The sequence below is a fragment of the Crocodylus porosus genome, unplaced genomic scaffold (genome assembly GCF_001723895.1).
Source record: "Crocodylus porosus isolate Cpor-Errol unplaced genomic scaffold, CroPor_comp1, whole genome shotgun sequence".
NCBI lineage: Eukaryota > Metazoa > Chordata > Crocodylia > Crocodylidae > Crocodylus > Crocodylus porosus.
This window is the reverse complement of record NW_017728922.1, coordinates 17,610-36,484: the sequence shown is the minus strand read 5'-3', so window position 1 is coordinate 36,484 and position 18,875 is coordinate 17,610. Positions and strand designations below refer to the sequence as shown.

At 66.1% G+C, this 18,875-nt stretch overlaps 2 protein-coding genes across 5 annotated transcripts; both read right to left on the bottom strand.

Annotated features, from left to right (window-relative positions):
- Window positions 1–15: 15 nt before the first annotated feature.
- Window positions 16–6,851, bottom strand: SDCBP2 (syndecan binding protein 2). Its single transcript, XM_019539440.1, has 9 exons — window positions 6,737–6,851; window positions 3,852–3,914; window positions 3,628–3,697; window positions 3,192–3,301; window positions 2,647–2,808; window positions 2,163–2,338; window positions 1,888–2,059; window positions 991–1,082; window positions 16–730 (listed from the first exon to the last, which is right to left on the bottom strand). The coding sequence occupies exons 2-9, from the start codon at window positions 3,903–3,905 to the stop codon at window positions 676–678; spliced, it is 891 nt and encodes a 296-aa protein (XP_019394985.1). The 5' UTR covers window positions 3,906–3,914; window positions 6,737–6,851; the 3' UTR covers window positions 16–675.
- Window positions 6,852–9,327: 2,476 nt separating this feature from the next.
- Window positions 9,328–17,847, bottom strand: FKBP1A (FK506 binding protein 1A). 4 transcript variants are annotated; one of them, XM_019539443.1, is made up of 5 exons: window positions 17,757–17,847; window positions 17,631–17,678; window positions 12,206–12,318; window positions 10,628–10,790; window positions 10,168–10,369 (listed from the first exon to the last, which is right to left on the bottom strand). In XM_019539443.1, the coding sequence occupies exons 1-4, from the start codon at window positions 17,791–17,793 to the stop codon at window positions 10,662–10,664; spliced, it is 327 nt and encodes a 108-aa protein (XP_019394988.1). In that variant the 5' UTR covers window positions 17,794–17,847; the 3' UTR covers window positions 10,168–10,369; window positions 10,628–10,661. The 4 variants fall into 4 exon arrangements, with proteins under 4 accessions (XP_019394987.1, XP_019394988.1, XP_019394990.1 ...); XM_019539442.1 differs by lacking the exons at window positions 10,168–10,369; window positions 17,631–17,678; window positions 17,757–17,847 and adding exons at window positions 9,328–9,996; window positions 13,399–13,666; XM_019539445.1 differs by lacking the exon at window positions 17,631–17,678.
- Between the last annotated feature and the right edge of the window lie 1,028 nt (window positions 17,848–18,875).

The following is an 18,875-nucleotide window of genomic DNA, read 5'->3' as shown; positions in this document are numbered from 1 at the left end:
CAATGTCCAGTTCTGTTTGAAAGCGAGAGGTCGAGATCTTATATTTTTTAAATACAGACGTTCCAAGCTGTAACCGCTCCTCTCGTGTCCATCGTCCTGTAATCTCTGTCTGTCGGTGGCTGCAATAAACGTCAGTGGGTCTCTGCCGTGTCTGCTTTCCCTCGGGGCTGGGGGTCGTCTCCCCGGGGTGCTCTCCCGGCCGGCGGGTGGAGCCCCGGCCCCGCTCGCGGCAGCGCAGAGGGGGCGAATGAACGGATCGGGGGGGGCGCACTCAGTGCTGGGCTGGGGCTGCCGAACAGCAGGGGCCGGGGGGAAGTGGGGGGCTCTGGGCCTGGGGGCCTGCACCGCCCGGGGTGATGACCACTGCCCGGGCAAAGGGACCAAGAAGGCAGCATGGGTGCGTGCGGTGTCCGTGCAACGCTTGGTGCCAGGGCCCTGCACCCTAGAGCCCCCTGAGCCCTGTCCCCTGGACGGAGAGATCTGCACCCACTCCCCCCTGCCGTGGAGCGCGGATGCAGCAGCAGTGTGGGCGCTGGCAGGCTGGGCTGGGTTTCTACCCAAGTCACTGGGGTCTCTCTTTCAGGCTCCCCCCCGCTCCCCTGCCCAGGCCGTGGGGCGGTGAGTCTCCAGGTGAAGCAAGCCATCCGTCTTTGCGCCGGAGCAGGGCACCTGGCTTTACAGGTCGGGAATGGAGCGATCCATGGAGGACTTCACCTGCCTGGGCGACAGCCTAGTGCAATGGAGGAACACAGGTTAGCACCCTCTGGGCAGGGGCATCGTGCGCGCAGGGGCTGGAGACCTGACACAGCCTCTCCCTTCATTCGTGGCTCCGTGCTAAGCCCCAGGGCTCGGTCCCAGCCCCCAGCAGCTCCCTGCTGTATCGTGCAGGCCGCAGAGGGTGAAATGCCCGTGGGCACTACAGGATGCGGCAGCTTGCCCTGCGGCATCCACGCTGCCCTCCAGCAGAGCCCGGGGGATGGGGGTCCTCACCTTTTGACCATGTGCTCGTAGATCACCGTGGGGATGATGGTGAGGGTGATGATGTTCCCTGCTGTCCCCAGGATGTCTGTGATCTGCTTGTCCTGCAGCGAGGGAGACGGGGGGAGCTGTCACAGACCCTTCCCCTCGGGGCACCTCCGTGGCTGGCGCCTGGCTGTGCTACTCTTACCCTGCACCGTGGGCATGCAAGCACCTACAGGAAGCTGCACACGGACCAGGCAGCCACACGCCCAACGTGGATGCATGTGTGTGTCTGCACCCCAAAATCACGGTCGGCCAGAGCCCTGCAACTCGGGGGTTTGGTGCTGGGGCAGGGAGGACACCCCTCCTAGGCTCTAGCCTGAACCAGGCAGTAGCTAGAGCACAAGGCACCTGGAAGCCACGTCTCTGGGCTCCCTTGCCTGGCAAGGATTCAGACGCACGTCCCTTTGTCGGTGGCCCTGCTGCAGAGGAAGGCGAAACTCCCCCAGTCCGTACCAATGTGACCACAGGGTAAAATCCCCTCCCGCTCCCAGTGCAGCATCGGTCTGAGCCAAGACCCTCCAGCCAGGACCCTGCGGGGTTGGTGCCAGAGGAGCACTGGCACAGCCCAGGCCCCAGTCCCAGCCCGGGCTGCACCAGCACCAGCACCAGCACCAGCACCAGCACCAGCACCAGCACCCAGCCCCTTAAACCCCCCTGACATGTCATGGGGAGCGTGGGGGACAGTCTCATCAGACCCTGGGCTCGCTGCAGTGCACCAAGTACAGGTTCCCTGGTGCTGGGGCCGGGCGGGACGGGGAGCCACTTGCCCGGGGGCTTTTCCAAGAGCTAACCGCAGGGAGCCTAACTGGAAGCGTCCTGCCCCCAGAGCACGGCGCGGGTGGACGGGGGCCCAAGGGGCCTTACCTTGAGCCCGATGACATTCTGGCCGTTGACCTCGCAGAGGTAGTGGTTGGTGAGGAGGCCGTTGCGCGCAGCCGAGCTGCCCTTGACCAGCGAGACGATCTTCCCCTTTTTGACCACGAAGCCAACGTGCCCCGCGCTGTCCTTGTGCATCGTCACCGTGCGCTGGAAGGGCCTGAGGGGCAGGCAGACGCCGTGTCACCCCCACAGGGCAGGTTGGGCAGGTCCCCCAACCCCCGTCCCACCCTGGGGCACAAGCCCCAGCGCCGCCCACTCACCTGTCCCGCACGATCATGACGATCTTCTCGGGCGAGGCCTTCTTCATGGCCCGGCGCGCCTTGTCGCTGCTCCAGCCTGCGCAGTCCTTGCCCTCAATCTGCAGCACCTGGTCCCCGAAGCGCAGCCCCACCAGCGACGCCGGCGAGTTGGCCTTCACCAGCTGCACGAACACGCCCTGGGGGGGAGGAAACGGCGGCACTGGGTCCCAGGCCCCTTGTACCCCCCGCAGCCAGACCCCGACTTGCTGGCGGAGCAGTGGGCCCTATGCCAGCCTCTCAGTGGCTCGCTGCTCCACCCCAGAGCCAGCCGCACACCAGAGCCTGCTCTAGCAGACGCACAGGGATGCTTGCTAGGTTCCTTCCGCTGAAGGAAGCCAAGCTGTGCAGTGCGGAAACTGAGGCAGAGGCCCACGGGGCAGGTGCAAAGGTGTCAGCGGCAGCCTGGACCCAGGTCCCAGCAACCCAGCCATCTGCCTGCACCCACCTGGTCGATGCTCTTCAGTTGCAGCCCAGTCTTGCCATGCTCGTCCTTGCACAGGTGGATCTCCCGCAAGCCCGGCTTGATCTCCGCCCGGCGCATGCCCGGGCTGCAACCGCTCAGTGGTGCCACCACCTGCCCGTGGGCAGAAGGGACCGGTGCCACTGCCTGCGGGGGAACGGGCTGTGAGCTCACGTAGCCAGCGGGGTAGCCAGCCCCTGCCCACTCCCGTCCTTGGGGCAGGCAGGGTGGTAGGAGGGGTCTGGCCGGCTCTGGAGCGAGCCAGCCCAGGAGGCTACAATTCGGCACAGAGGCTCAGCTGCTTCCCACCGGGACCATGCATGGGCTCGGGGCTGGGAACGAAGGGGTGAAGGATGGCGTTGCATTGGAGAGCCTGCTATTCAAGGAGCCACCCTGCCAGGCCCAGCTGCACTGCAGGCACAGGGCCTCGGTGGTCGTGTCAGCAATGCAACAGCTGTGGGGCAGGGTCCAGGGCGTGAGCCATGACGGATAGGCACGCGGATGCCTGCTTTCGGCAGGCGCCTACTCACGCTGCTGGCTGGCACCAGCTCCAGGGTCTTCTGCACCGCCTCACTGTCGAGGGAGAGGCCCATGTAGGTCCCCAGCTCTGCCAGGTTGGGGTACAGCACCGGCACGGGGTCTGTGTGGGGCAAAGGTGGGTCACACAGAGCTGAACCGGGCATCCCGGGGGAGGCTGCATGGCCACATCCAGCACGTAATGCCCCTTAGCAGGGGTAGCAACCACTCCCCAGCTCCCAACGTGGGAGCACCGAGCCCCCTGCCCGGGACTCGTGGCACCAGCTGCCTCTATGCCGGTGCCCACCCCCAGGCTCCCAGGTGTGATTAACCCCTTGCTCCCCCAGGGCAAAGCGATCCCCCTCATCAGACAGGAGCAAATAAAAATTCCCAGCCTGGGATCGCACCGCCCGGGGCCCCACGGACCAGCCGGGTCCAGCTGCGACTTACTGGTGTTGCTGGGCAGAGCCGGGTTGTCTGCAGTGGGCGCTGGAGCCCTGGCAGCCGCGTTCACCTGACTCTGTGCAGAGAGAAGCGGGGTTGGCAACTTCCAGGGTGGCCGGAGGGGACGCCAGCCCTCGGGGGGAGCCCATCTGCCGCTGGCTGCAAACAGGCAGGGGCTGCTGCCAGCCCCCGCGCAGCCCCACCGGCCTCCCTGGGCACGAGGCTCTTACCTGCAAGGTCTGATCCACCTTCATGTCCTCCAGCGAGGGGTACAGCGTGGCCATGGCTGCTTCCTGCAAAGGGGCACGGCAGGGGGACATGAGGGTCCTGCTCCGGGGCTGGGGCTGGGGGTGGGGGTGGCGGGCAGACACATCTGTGTGCATGCACGCCTGCAGGTGTGCATCGGGGTGGAAGGGTGGGGGTCTGCACACGTCTGGACCTGGGGTCTTGTGTGCACATGCATGTATTCCAGCCACAGCAGGTTTCCAGGGGTGCGTGGGAGGGGGCTGGGCGCTGCTGGGGGGTGGGCATTGGGCACGGAGCCCCCGGGGGGGTGGCAGGCCCCACAGAAGCTGTTTTGCACACCCGAGCACAGAGCCTGTGTGCCACGGGAGTTGGCCACTCTGCGGCTCTGCCTCATCACTCCCAGTCATCATACACACACACACACACACACACACACATCTCTCACGTCTCTCATACACATCGCTCTCTTGCACACACTCTGATCTGTCTCACACACCTCATATCTGTCACACACACATACACATCTCTCACGTCTCTCACATACATATCTCTGTCCCACACGTCTCACACAACACATCTCTCTCCCTCACACACGCCTCTCACACACATACACATCTTTCTCACATGCATGCGCACGCATGTCTCATCTCGCACACTGGCACACACGTCTCTCACAACACTCACAGCTCTCTCTCATACACCTCTCTATCTCTGGCTCTCACGCACACGCACGCACACGCTCCCCACGTGCCGCTCCCAAGGTGACTCGGGCTCCGTGCTGCATCCTGCCCTGCGCGGCTGCCGGCCTTGTTGTGCAGGTGCTGGGTGCAGGTGATGCTGTGCACACCCGTGGCTTGGCGCAGCGTGACTCAGCCCGGCGTGGCGTGGCACTGCAGGGCGTCCCTAGTCCCGGCACAGGCTCCTACCCAGGACAGGCCCCCCGGCCATAGGCAGTGCATTGTTCCCCAAGCCGGGCTGGCTCCCAGCCCCAGGGCCACAACCCGCGTCCCACCCCTGGCACTGGCTGGCATGAGCGCTCCATGAATGGCAGCCTCTGTGCCCCCGTCACCGGCTAAGCCCAGATGCCAGGCCTGCTCCGTGCAGCTGTGGGGCTCCCGGGCTGGGAAGGCACCCGCTCAAGCCCAAGTGTCGGTAAGCTCTGGGCACAAGGATCTGCACGCTGGGGAGGGCAGCTGGACCCCGCGCAGCCAGGCAGCCCCCTCCCCTGCCCTGCCCCCGCGGGCACCACAGCGCAGGGACTGCAGCCTGCAGACCGCCCCCCAGGCTTCACACCCGCTAGTTGGAGCGACCGTGCCAGCGCCGAGCTGCAGCCAGGCCAAGTGCTTGGAGATTTCATCCTGTGGAGCGGGTGGGAGGTTGCAGCCAGGGCCCAGCTACCTTGGGTGCTTGGCAGTGGCTCCCTTGAAGGCCACGGGGTCTGAGCCCAGCGTGGCTGGCAACATCTCCCTAGGACAGCAGAGTGGGGCACTTACAGCTGGGAACTTGAGAGCAGCTAAGTGACATGACCAGGGCCACACAGGGCCCCTGTGGCAGGGCAGGAAGCAGCACGTCCCAAGTGAACACCTTTACTCCAACCATGGTGTGACGGGGGGACACGTCGGGACACTGCCCCATGCACAGCGCAGTGGCATGGCACATCCCGGTCAGCCAGCAAAGCCCTTGGGCTGGCTCTCAGAGACCTGGCAGCGCCGAGGGCCGGGGGCTGAGCCCTTGGCTACTCCAGCAGCCAGGGCAGGTTGCTGAGCTCGGCCTGGGGAGCTGCGGACCTGAACCTGCAGCCTGCTCTGCAGGCAAAGCCACCCTGGCTGTGGAGGGGAGATGCCTCCTGCCCTCCCCCTGGCTCCTCCACTTCCCACGGGTCCGTCTGAGGCACCTGGGCCAGGCTCCACGGGCGTCCGCGGGCGCAAGCCACGGACTGATCACAGACTCATGGACGGGGGTTGGCAGGGACCTCAGGAGGTCACATCTAGTCCACCCCCTGCTCAGAGAAGGACTATCTCCATCATCCCAGCCAAGGCTTTGTCTCGCCAGGGCTTAAACACCTCCAAGGATGGAGAGTCCACCACCTCTCTGGGTAACCCCTTCCAGTGACCCGCCTCGTGAGAGTTTTTCCTAATATCCAACCTCAACTCCCCTTGCTGCAGCCTGAGCCCATTGCTCCTTGTCCTGCCATCTGCCCCCACTGAGACCACCCAGCTCCATCCTCTGTGCAGCCCCCCGGCAGGGAGGTGACGGCTGCTATTCAATCCCCCTCAGTCTTGTCTTCTGCAGACTAAATCAGCCCTGATCCCCCAGCCTCTCCTCACCAGTCCTGTCCCCCAGCCCCACAACCATTTTCCTTGCCCTCCACTGAACTCTCTCCAGTGTGTCCACATCCTTTCTGCAGTGGGAGGTCCACAACTGGACACGGGATCCAGATGTGGCCTCTCCAGAGCCGAATAGAGGGGAGGAATCACTGCCCTCGATCTGCTGGCGACGCTTCTGCCAATGCAGCCCCGGATGCCGGTCGCCTTCTTGGCACCAAGGGCACGAGGATGCTGGGAGGGAGCCTGGCTTTTGGCACCTTCGGAGCCCACGAACAGAAAGCGCCGCCCTTGCAGGCACAGGACGAGCCTCTCGCCCTTCCCCAGAGCCTCCCCTGCGGCCCGGGGACGGCCAAGGCCCAGTCTGATGCCAGCCGGGGATTGCTCAAAGCAGGGACTAGTTGGAGCAAAACAAGCCCCAGCCTCCCCGTCGCGGGCTGTGGTTTCGGGCGAGGCACGGAGCAAGGCGCAGCACCCCCACCCTGCACTTCCTCCCCCAAAGCGCCCGCTCCTGGAGCCCAGGCTGCAAACAGCGTGCTGCTTACCTGGCAAACAGGCTTCCCTTCCCCAGCGCGCTCTGCCAGGCCGGGGCAAGGCCCGCTGGCTTTATACCAGCAGGGCTGGCAGCCTGGGAGGGGCCGCTCCAGCAGCTGACCGGCGGTCACGGGCGGGAATGCAGGTGACAGGTGACCGAGGGAGCTGGGCCGGGGGCGCACCGGGCGCTCTGCTCGGCCTGGGGCAGGTCTGGTCCAGAGAGCAGCTACCTGGAGGGGCTGCCCCTGCTGCCTGCAGCCCACTGCCAGGTCTCTAACGCTGCAGCCGGGCCCTTCTCCCCGGGCCGGCTGCCAAGGGGAGCACGGGCCCCCGCCCGCCGCGCGGTGATGTCACGCTCCCCACGGCGGGGACGTGCCGTCCCGGCAGCTCAGCCGCGATGCTTGCTGTTGCCATGGCACCGGCCTCCTCCACGCATGCGACATGCGTGTGGCGTGGGAAGCACGCCCACGTCAGAGCCACGGGGACGGTGACTCAGGGGCGCCTGAGTCAGCCGCAGGGTCGGTGGGCCCGGGGCACGGGGCCGAGCAGGTGCACGACGCCCCGGCACGCCGCGCTGCCCAGGTCCCTCCACCGGCCCGGGGCACGCGGCCGTGCCCGCTGCGCTGCCAGGCCAGGGGGGAGCGCGGGCAGCAGGGCAGCCCCGTCTGTGCTTAGCAGCCAGGAGGAGGAAGAGGAAGCAGCTCCCGAAACTGGCAACCGAGCGACCTTTGCCCTGTGGCAGGCAAGGCCCGACGGCACCGGGCTCCAGCTGCAGCGAGACCCCGGCGCGGGCGCTGCCCCGACAGGGTTACCCCCATCCCCGGAGCATCGCGCACCAGTGCCTCGGGAGCTGGGCCCCCCTCCCGAAACTACCAGCAGCCCCACCCCTGCCCCGGGGGAGCGGAGAAACCGGTTGCTCCGATTGCAAAACTCTGCGGCGGAGGCCGAGAGAGATGACGCAGAAGGGGCCAAGGTCCGGGGAAGCCCGGACGCGTCTCTGGGGCACCCCCGGCTGGGGCAGGAGGTGGGTCCTGGGGGGGAAAAGCACCTGGGAGGAGTTGGCAGGCGGCAGGCACCCACCTGAGCATCTCTGCATGCCAGCGACACCCGGGGTGCAACACCTCCCCCCGCGTCTCAGCGGCTGCCAATCAGCCCGCCCCGGCGCAGGCATCCAGGTGAGCTCACCTGTGCAGAATGCGGCCGGTCCCTGCCCGAGCGCTCGGTACTTCCCTGCTGACGGCATTGCCAAAGCAGAGGGGACCTTAGCAATCGTCGCACCCGACGCCGAGCACGCAGGCCCTGCCCGGGCGCCGCGGGCGAGGGCAGCAGCATGGCGGAGATTTCACGGCAAAGCGCTCAAAGGCAGCGCTTCCAGGGGGCAGCGGGTAGGAGCCGACCCCAGGCGCCTGCACTGCTGCTCCCACCCGAGGCAGGGCACAGGTGCCACAGCCGACCACCCCTGGCAGAAGGTGGGGTCTTTTGGGGAGCAAAAGCCCCCCCGCCCCTCCGCTCCCACACATGCAGCAGTGGCCGGGAGTAAACCTGACAGGCGCTCGCCACGGTGCCACCCACCCGCGTACCTGGCGAGGGCTGGGGGAGCCGTGGGCGGCGAGCCATGACTCACGTGGCATTTTAAAGCCGAAACAAAAAGCCCCTCAGATGCGAGCCGGTCTCGTGGGCATCACGGCTGTGGCAGGTGGTGTGGGGGGAGCACGAGACCAGGGCACAGGCCAGCAGCTGGCTCACCATCACTGCACATCCCTTGGCAGGAGGCGGCGGGGCTGGCCCGCTTCTCTTCCCCTTAGCCGCCCTCCTGCACGGGCAGGTCAGCCCGGGATCAGCTCCCGTCGCAGAGCAAGCCCAGGCCCCAGCCCAGCTCCACGCGCACGAAAAGTTTCTGTGCCAGTGACAAGCTCCACGGTCCCCCTCCGGCCCTGCTGACCCAAGCGGGGAGACAGCACAGAGCATCCAGGCAAGCTGGGAAGGGGCGAGCGGAGCAGGAGAAAGCAAAGGGGACAAAGGAAAAAGCCTGGCACGGCCCGCACCCCCTAGGAGGATCACGGCACCGCCAGCTCCTTGGGGCTCGACCCCTCGCGCCTGTGACGCGAGGCCTGGGGGGCCTCGCTCTGGGAAGCGCAGCTGCCATCTCCTTCCCCAGCTGGGAGCCAAGCGCAGGGGAGCCGCCACCTCCCCCTACCCCCCGACTCGCGTTTCCAGCTGGTCGCAGCAGAGGCCCAGCACCCGCCCTGCAGGCACGGCCTCGCTCCCTGCCCAGCTCCCCCAAAGCAAGCAGCAGCGTTGCCAGACCCCCACAGCACGCCCGGCAGGGGAAGTTTCTGCCCAGGCATCGGGGTGCAGCGGAGGAGGTGCATCGGCTCACACCAAGAGGCGCTCTGGACTTTTAAGAGGTTGAGGGCAGTGCAATGAGAGCTGGAGGGCCAGGCAGTCTCTGAGCACAACTGGGATGAACCCAGACTCTTGCGAAGGGAGACCGGGCAGGCTGCCCCCTCCAGAAGCCCGTAGGCCCCAAGAGCCGGTCCCCAGACTGGCAGCCCCGGGCACGGCCGCAGAGAGGCGAGTGACAAACCTGTGAGAGGCAGCGTTGAGAAAAGCCAGCATAAAGCACTTTTATTGCAATCATAAAACTCAATACTCTGATGTGGCGGTGGAGGAGGAAGCGATGGCAGCCATTCCTCTTACCAAATCACGACGCGGGGCAGAGGGAGGGGAGGAGAGCCGAAGTGGAGGTGGAGCCGTGCACCAAACGGGAGGCCGCGGCACGCGGTGATGACCAGCATCAGGTTTGGCGCGGGAGTGCTGGGGTCTCGTCATCCCGGCGACGACTGGGGTGCCAGCTTTCGGTGCCCCCCCAGGAAACGGCCCCTTCCATCCACGTACAAAAGGCCCCTTGCGATGCTGCAGCCTGTGTAGTGGTGGAGCACGGATGGCGAAAGGAAAAGAGACCCTCAAAATCCAGGAGGAGGAAGCGGGGGGGAGGAAAACAACCACATGCTGGTAAAGGCAGCAAAGGGGGCAGGATACTGCCCGCTCTGGGCACCGCCAAGGGGGAAGTGCTGGCATGGTGGCACCACCCTGCCGGGAAGGGAGCAGGAAGCTACTTGTTCCTGTGTTCTCAGTCCCAGGCAGGGAAGTAACACCGCCAGCCGAGGACCCCTTTGCTCCCCAGAGTCAGTCAGCCCTTGACAGCTCCTCGCTCTGCTATGGCTTTTGCAACGGCAGCGGCAATCTCTTTGTCATACACAACAGATATCTGCATCCAAAAAAACCAAAAAAAAAAAAAACCAGAACAAAACCGGCTCCCGGCATTTCCTTCGCTCCAACGATCCCCAGGGCGCACTAAAGCCTGCAACACAACCAGATGAAGAGCTCGCCCAAAAGGGAAAAAAACCAAAAAACAAACCAACAGAAAACCCCCTAAAAGTTGAGGTTTACGGCGTATAGTTTAAAAGACATAAAAACACAATACAAGGAGGAAGAGTCAGAGGCAAAGCTGAGTGACCAAACACATTCAATCAAGGTACAGGGTTATACAACGAGTGTAGTGGAATATCAGGAAAAGCTCCGTACAAAGTCATGTGCATTCTTCTTGAAGCTGAGATTCTGGATTCCTCCATGTGCCAAACCTGGGAGAGAAGGAGGAGGGGGGAAAGATGGTGCTGAGCCGATGCCACCTGCGGACAGCTGGAAAGGGGTGCCAGCAGCCTGCCCCTTACAGAGAGACGCGATGCCCAGCCTGCTCAGGACAAGGGGCTGGCTGCAGCCGGCTCCGCAGGGCGTGTCACTGCCATCACCCCCCTGCATCTCAAGTCTCAGCCCAATTCCCTCGCAGCCTGGACCTGGCACCCGCCTCCCGGGACCCTGCCCCAGAGCCCCCCACCTACCCAAGGACAGGGAGCGGGGGCTGGGCGCCTCCTGTCATTCCAACTTAATAAGCTCCACGTCGAAGATTAGGGTGGCGTTGGGCGGGATGATGCCGGGGTGGCCGGTGGAGCCGTAGGCGTAGTCCGGAGAGATGATCATCTTCGCTCGCTGGCCCACGCTCATCTGCGGGAGACACAGAGCACAGCTGGAGGGAGGCAGCGCGGGGAGACGGCACGCCACAGCCTGCGCCCGGCTGCTCCCGCCGACCGGGGCCCGCCTCGCGGAGCAGCCTCCGGCGCCGCGCAGAGCCCGTGCGGGGCCAGGCTTCGGGGCAGCTCCAGCACGCAGCTGGCACCGCCCGCCCTGCTGCGCCAGGCCCCGCTCAGCCCACGCGCCCTCGGGGGCAGGTGCGCTGGGCACCAGGCTGAGCACAGCAGGGCCCGTGCCCACGAAGCTCGGCGGTGGCGCCAGCAAACACCAAGCAGAGAACCGCGGCAGCACCAGCCGGGGCCGCGACAGACGGCCGAGCTGCGGGAGATGCTGGAGGAAGTGGCTGTCGCCCCAGACACAGGGCAGCCAGTCCCTGGGAGTGACCGGCTGGTCACACAGCGGGGTTTTCCACGTCTCCACTTCTGCGTCAGGTATGTGTGATTAGGGATAATTAACAGCTAGTTAATTAGTTGAACCCCTGCCATGCTGCGCCTTGTCCCAGGCTGTCTCTGCAGACATGGGTGTGTTCCCACGCACCCAGGTGCCACCTTCTTGCCAAGGACTCGGGAAAAGGGGTGGCGCTGGGGAGAGCCGCCCTGTAGCTCAGCTAACAGGCCCCTCTCCCTCGACCCCAGCGGGCACCTCCTCCCTCAGCAGCAGCGTGCCCAGGGCCCTGGCAAGGAGCAACGCATTGATGCTCCCACCCTGGGCACCACAGCCCCAAGCCAAACTCTCCAGGGCCTCAGCCCGCCTTCCTGTCCGACCGCCTCAGACCCTGTGAACCTGGTACCAGGCTCCTCGCCTCCGCAGGACGCTGGCACATGCCAGGGAGAGGACAGGAACCGCAGTGCCAGTTTCACAGCAGAGCAACGTCCCAGCCCCTCCCCGGCGTGCAAGCCTCTTTTCTCAGAGAGAGCCCCCAGCCCGCACGAGCCCAGCGGGGCCCGAGATGCTACCCGGCTCATGGCACCCTTCGCCTTACACACACGTGCACACGGGGAAACCGGGCCCTCTGCAGTCATGAGGGGCAGGGCGGAGCAACCTCCTCGTCCTCCCAAATCCAAGGGGCATCTGAGCACGGACTCCAACTACCCACGCTGGGCCTTGGCCAGGAGGCCCCGGCCAGCGCCTGCCTCGCCGAGGCCGCGCGCTCCGGGGGAACGGGAGTCAGCCGCCTCTGCCCCGCGCCGGGACGCTGGCTCCGAAGCGGGCGCCGTGGCTGAGTCACGGCCCGTGGGCGTCCCCCCGAGGCGCGCCGGCAGGTGGCGAGGCAGCAGGTGACATTTCCTCCCCCACTCCCACCGCGGAGGTGGTGAGGACAGCGCGAGAACAGCGCGTGCTGCCGGCGCGAATCTCTCCCCCGCGGGGAGGGGGGCAGAGCCACGCACCTGGGCGACCCCTTCTTCCCAGCCGCGGATCACCTCCTGCTTGCCCATCACGAACTTGAATGGCTTGTTCCTGTCACGAGAGGAGTCGAACTTCTTCCCGTCCTCCAGCATACCTGGGGAGAGGACACACGTCAGCGGGGACGGGGGACACGCGTGCACGCACACGCTGAGCCCACGGCCGCTGCGCTGCACAGGCAGGCGACCGGCCCCGGGCAGCCGATCCCAACACGCTGCATCCAGGCCGGACATGTCGACCGGGCGGAAGTCGATGGCCAAGGCCAAGGTGGCGAGCAGGGGCGGAAGGACCCTCCCGGCTCTCGAAGGCGCGGCAGCCCCGGCCCCTTCCCCGGATGAAAGCCCCGCCGGCCTGCGAGAGCTGCTGGAACCCAACCCCGACAGCCCGGCGGGCAGGAAGTCGTGCTGCACCGAGCTTCCCGGAGCCCACGGCAGGGTTTCCACCGCGCACGCGATGGCGCAGCGCCGCCCAGCCCCCTCCCCGGCTCCAGCTGCTCTCTGGCTCGGCCAGCGCCAAGGCCTGGCCGACCACCTGCTGCACACATGCATGCTCCAGGGCAGGCCCGTCCCACGCAGCTAAGCCACGCACATGCAGCTCCTTCGGATGCAGCGTGAAGAGCCCCGCTGCTAAATATAACCGGGGAGAAGGACCTGCCTCCCGCCCGGGCGGTGCCCTCCCGGGAGCTCCCGTGACCTTCTTGGGGAATCTGGGAGCCTGTGCTGCTGGAGGAGCGCGGCGGGACTTGTGCGCAAGCCAAGTTTCCTTTACAGAAGCAGCGAAGCTAGAAGCCAGCTCTCCTGGGGAGACAGCTGGGGAAAGGCGGCTTGCTCAGAGCCACCTCCCCATATCCCCCCTATGCCCACAGTTACCCAGCACCCCATGCACGCACCAGCCCCATTCGAGGGACAAACTGGGATCCAGGGACAGCGACGCTCTGGCAGCGCGGCCAAGGGCTGCACTGGCTGCTGCAGCACCAGAGCACGCGGGGGACCGGGACCTGAACCGCAGCTCGTCGTGGCAAAAAGGCAGCCTGGTCCCCGGGCAGGTCTCCCTGCCCCAGTAACCCCGGACTGGGCTAACCACGGCTCACTGGAAGGCCAGCCCCCCAGAGCAAGCAATCAGTAAGGGCAGCACACCCTCTGCGTTTCCCAGGGGCCTCACAACCCTCCGTGCCAACCTGTTTTCAGCCTTGGAAAAAATGAGCTTGCTGTCTGGCTGGCAGCATGGGGTGCAGATGTGCCCCCTTCCTCCTCCTCAGCACAGCCCCCGAGTCCCCGCCTGCGGGCGGACCGCCCCGCGCCGGGGCCCAGGACCGCGCAGCACAGGAGCCGGCGCGGCTGGGCCGCAACCAAAGAGGAAGCAGGGGAGGGCCCCGGCCCCCACGGCAGAAGGAAGAAGAGAATGGGAGGAAGGGGCCGGGCGGCGTCCATCCCCAGCCAGCGCTGCTCGGAGGCCCGGCGTCCCAAACCCGCACGCAGACAGGCCGTGGCGGGGGAACGGGACTTGTTGCCTGGGGCTCCTGCCAGCTGATTTGCTGGAACCGGTCCGTCTGTCTGCTCGTACCCCCGTCACCTGACGCCAAAGAAGGGTAACTTTATCCCGCTCCCCTCGGTGGGAAGCTGCCCCGGTGCCAGTGGGGTAGGAGCAGACAGATGTGATGCATTTGCACCGGGGTAAGCCTCCTCTTCCCCATCTCTCCGCCTGCACGGACAGGCCCGCCAGCTCCACGCTCCCAGCAAGGCTCTGCTACCTCCCAGAGGCCACGAAATCAGAGCCCGTCCTCAAACCATGCGCAAAGCGGGCTGCTCTGCAACCTGCCTGGGCCGACCGCCCCCGCCCTGCTCGCTGCAGATGGAGCGACGGGCTGCAGCACGCCGCCACGCCGCGACCCACGACGGAGCCACCTGTAATGGGCACACTCCCTCCCCCTGCCTGGGCTCCGCAAGCCAGCCCAACCCCCTCGGACCACAAACCCCGGGGCAGCAGGCAGCACGGGCCGCAGAGGGTTGGGCCATGGGACGTGGATGCCACTTCCCTCTTTTGCACAGCAGCACTGCCGATCCAGGCTGGGGAAGCAGCTCGAGAGGAGAAAACCGCTCCTCCCAGCGCTTCTCGCTGCAGCCTGCCCTGTTAGCAAAGCCCCGTGGCCGCCACCACTTCCACCAGGCTGGGACTTCCGGCCCGTTAAGAGGCCGGTGGGTTGCAGCCACTGACCGACTGACCTCTCCCCGGCAGCCTGAGCCAACCGCAGGAAAAGCGCCCCAATCGGCGACAGAGAAGCCGAGTCCATGGGGGTCCGGCAGGGGCACGCGCCCCAGCGCCCAAGCCGAGCCGTGCCCGCATCCCGGTCAGGAGGTGAGAGCCGCAGGACGCTGCCCCGCGCTTGGGTCTGCCTGTCCTCCGGATGAGGCCACGAGCCCTGAAGCAGAGGCACCAACACCGGGAGCATCGCCGTGGTCCCGCTGGTGCCCTGCGACCCACCCCAGAGCGGTGGCAGGCTTCACAGCCTAGCGCCCGGGGGTGCAGAGGAAGCCCTCCTGCTCAGCACCCAGCACGTCCCCTCGCGCGGGCTGCCCGCGGGCGCAGAACGAAGCCGATGCGTCGCACCAGGCGCACCGGGGAGGTGCTCCAGCACCGTCACGGCCAGGTACAGCACGCCGTGCCCCTGACGGACGTCCCGCCGTAACCGCAGACAACTGGGGCGCGCTGGGGCTCACCTGGGGCAACGGCTACCGCGCTAGGCACTGGCCGAGAGAAAAACGGTCCCTTCCGGGGAGAGGTCTCAGTCCAGCCGAAGCGTTGTGCCAAAGGAAACCAACCCCAACCCTGCCATCACCCCTGCCCTCCGCCGGCCTCACAGCCCCTTCAGCCGGGCACTGGAGCCCAGGCTGGCCATGCTGAGCTCTACCAACGCCCTGGTCGCCATCTCCAACCGTTTGCTTGCATTTGGCCCTTCCCTGATACCTGCCAGCCTGGACTGAGCTACTTAACAGTGTCAGCAGAGCCTCCCTCGCCCCCACCGCTTCACCCCCTTCCAGAGTGGCAGGGATGGCCCCTAACCCCAGCTGCAGCACGAGCACCCGGCGCTTCCCCCCGCCGACTTACAGCCACGCTCGCAAACCACGGTTTGCTCTCGCTGTTTTCTCACGGTTGGTTTCCTGTGCACCCGACGCTTGCCCTCGACCGAGCCCCCTGCATCACCTCTTGCAACAAGGCTGGGTAGCGAAGGACTCCCGGAAAGCCCCGCTGCCTTTGACGTTGCCAGGAGCGGGGTTTCCCTGTGCAAGCAGGACCGCCATCCTGAGCAGTGGGTCTTGGCGTGAGCATGGTGGGTGTGCTTCGCCACAGTAGCGCCAGCTCCCTCACTGACACACTCACGCTCACCCCAGGGCTAATCTGGCTTTGCACACGTGCGCATACCGCCCCCTTGTTAAAGGCAGGTACGGTGCTGGGGGCCAACTCCGATTCGTAGTTGAGCTGGCCCCGGGTCTGGCTCCAAGCAGACCGGGGTCGATGGTGCAAGCCGAGATGGGCACGTGCCCAAGAGCAGCCTGGAGGCGGGTCCTGCTGGGACAGGGTGGCGGTGCCGTCTGACCCAGGCCCCACAGGCGCCAGGTCGGAGGGCATCCTGCTCTGGGAGGTCAGGAGCACGAGGCAGCCCCTGACCTCAACCGAGCTCAGGGAGGAGGGCAGCCTGGCCCTCGACACCGTGAACGCACCAGTGCAGGGGAGCTAGCACAGCCGGGTCTCGCTGCAGCAGCCCCTGCAAAACAGAGCGGACCTCGACAGGGCGACCCCGGAGCGGTGACCAGCTGACCTGAGCTGCTTTCCCACCAGCCCAAGAGCTTGCACGTGCAGGGCGAGGGAGACTCCAGCAGACCTTCCTGTGCCAAAGAGCTGGACCAAACTAAGCAACTTAACCAAGTTTAACAACGCTGATTGCCAGCAAGCCACGGAAAGAGATGTTAAAAGCAAAGCAGGTCCTGGCACTAAAGAACGTGGTGACTTTGGGCTTTGTCTCCTACCCGTGCTCTTGCAGCTCCCTTTGGAGAGCAGCATGCGCCGAGCTCTGCCTTACGGCTGTCATTTTGGCTGCTCCAGGTTGTAGGGAACTTATTCAAGAGCCGCGGAGCCCGGGGAACGGAGCCGGACGAGATCCCCGGGCCCGCTCCGCAGAGCAGACCTTGACTCATCCTGCACTCACGTGTGCAGGCACAGCGTGGGGGTTACCGCCGGCCTCCGCCGCATACAGCGAGCCCAGTTTTGCTTTTGCTGCCTCCCTCCACCCCCACAGCTCGCAGCAGGCGGTGGCTCGCGCCCCTCGAGAGTCGAGACAAGGCGACACGAGGCGTGCGAAAGGACAGCGCACGGCCGAGCTCACCCCCAACCCCAGCCCCAGCCGCTCTGGGGACAAGGGTTGAGGTTCATAGCCACCGATGGAGGGAGGGGGAAGGAAGCCCAGACAACACTCCCTCGTCTCAGGGAAGGCACCTGTGCTGTCCCCAGGACCGCGGGTGCGCCCAGCGGCGGAGCGGGGGCTCCAGGGCTGGCAGGCAGCAGGGCTGGCCCACCGAGAGCCACTTGACTGCCTGCCAGCCATCCCTTTGTTCTCCCATCAGTGGAGGAAACGGGGCTGTCGGCAGACAGAGCTGCCAGGGGACGGCCGAGCCGTTTCCTCTCCCCTCCCCTCCCCACCCGAGGGCCAAAAGGGCGGCAGGGAAAGGAGAAGAAGCAGATGGATGTTGGGGGGGGCGGGGGACACGACAGGCATGCAGTCCTCGCCGTAGGGAGGTGCACACGGACCCCTGAGACAAGCTACCTGAAAGCTGCCCAAGGCCAGGGGGTGCCCTCGCGACGGCCGCCCAAGCCGCCACCCCAGCTTTACAGCCAGGGAGCTGCCGAGCGGGAAGGCAACGACACGTGCGCGCCAAGGGAAAGGTGCCCGGTGCCATTGCGGTGCGTGGGCACGGCCCTCCCGCGGGCAGAGTCCAACCTGCCTTTTCCTGGAAGGCCCCGGAGCCACGCGTACTCGGGGGCAGCGCGCGGCACCGAGCGCCCGGGGACGTGCCGACACTGGTGAAGCGCTCCCGCGGAGGGCACCGGGCTGGCGAAGCGCACCCGGCTCCTCTTCCCGAGCCAGGCGGGGACCTCGGGGCCGGCTGTCAGCGCCGCACGTGGTGCCCGGGGACGCCAGGCGCGAGCATCCTTGCCCAGGAGGGGCTCGCCCCTCCCCCCAGCACCCCCAGCCGGGGTGGGGGAGGGGGTGCAGCTCCCTCACCCTGCCCCCACCACGGCACGCCTTTGCTGGCTGCACCCCCGCCCCTGCGGCCCAGCGCGAGCCCCTGCACTGCATGCACTGCACTGCACTGCTCCCCCCCCCCAGCGCACCGCCCTGCCCCCGGCACTCACCCGTGTAGTGCACCACGCAGGTCTGGCCGCGCTTGGGGAAGGTCCGCCCTGCGGGAGAGACACGCACCGTGAGCCCCCCGCCCCACCCGCCGCGGGGTGGGTGCAGGGGCCGGGCCGGGCGCTCACCGTCCCCGGGGGCGATGGTCTCCACATGCACGCCCATGCTCGGCCGCCGCCCGCTCCGCGCCCGCTGCACCAGCACAGCCCCGGGCAGGCCTGGGGGGCCTTTGGGAGCCCGGGTCAACCCCAGGCAAACTAATGGGGCCTTGCAGCCACCAGGTCAACCCCGGGCAGGCGGGAGGAGGGGCCGTGTGTGCGCAGGCGCAGCCATAGAGCCGCCCGCCGCGCCGCCTAGACAAGCCCCGCCCCGCGCCCTGGCCGCCGCCATCTTGCCTCCCGGCTGGGATCGGCCCGAGGGCGGCCATCTTGGCGTTCCCATGGAGACCGGGCCCTTGGCGCGGGGTAGGGAGGCGCGCGTGCGCCAAGCGCGAGCGTTCCCAACCACGAGATCAAAGACCGTTTTGCTTCCCCGCACGAAGCCGCACGTGCAAGGCTTTTGCACCCGCCCCCCGGTGCGTTTCCCGACTTCCTCCGCTCCGAAATCGAACGCGGCGCTCAAGGGCCCTTGCTTCCGTCGCCAGCAGAGATGCGCGGTGGTTCTTCGCCCGTCGGGTAGTCGGGGCTTGCGGTAATGGAAGATGCGTGGCCGGGCGTTAAACACCTCCGCCTTCCCGTAACGTCTGGCGTGTAGGGCAGCCGTCCGGGAGGACGGTCCGGTTGTCCTCTGCTGAGACAAGACCTGGTGCTTTCATGTCCTCTGTTATTCAAAATAGAGGACATAAAAGTGTCCGGCTGCATCTCAGCAGAGGACCGAGGACGAAACCAGACAGTTTTTCAAAGGACAGAGAGACATGAGGCCCTCTGTTTTGCCCGGTTTCCTATCAGCAGAGGACAACCGGGCCGTCCCCTACGACAGCCACCGACTTCCGTTCCGTAACACGAGCGAGCGCTCCTTATCCCAAAACCTTATAGGATGTCCAGGCTGAAATGGTGCATTGAAGAAGTCTCATCATTTCCTGATCTGAAATAGATGGATTTGAGCTCAGCTGATGAATCTGAGCTCTGACAAGCGAGCAGGAAAGCACCCCAGGCAAGCAGCGAGAAGTGCTAAAAGCAAACAGGATTTCCAACAGGTGTCGTGAAAAGGAGAGACAAAAGGAGATGTTTGAGATAATAGATGGGATG

Coding starts and splice junctions, on each gene's coding strand:
- SDCBP2 (XM_019539440.1), bottom strand. CDS start 3,905: ATGGCCACGCTGTACCCCTCGCTGGAGGACATGAAGGTGGATCAGACC. Junction 2,339..2,646: donor AACTGAAGAGCATCGACCAG/GTGGGTGCAGGC, acceptor CCTCCCCCCCAG/GGCGTGTTCGTGCAGCTGGT. Junction 2,060..2,162: donor GTCATGATCGTGCGGGACAG/GTGAGTGGGCGG, acceptor CCTGCCCCTCAG/GCCCTTCCAGCGCACGGTGA.
- FKBP1A (XM_019539442.1), bottom strand. CDS start 13,651: ATGGACGCCGCCCGGCCCCTTCCTCCCATTCTCTTCTTCCTTCTGCCG. Junction 12,319..13,398: donor TTTTCCAAGGCTGAAAACAG/GTTGGCACGGAG, acceptor TCCTCTCCCCAG/GTATGCTGGAGGACGGGAAG. Junction 10,791..12,205: donor GGGAAGAAGGGGTCGCCCAG/GTGCGTGGCTCT, acceptor TGTCTCCCGCAG/ATGAGCGTGGGCCAGCGAGC.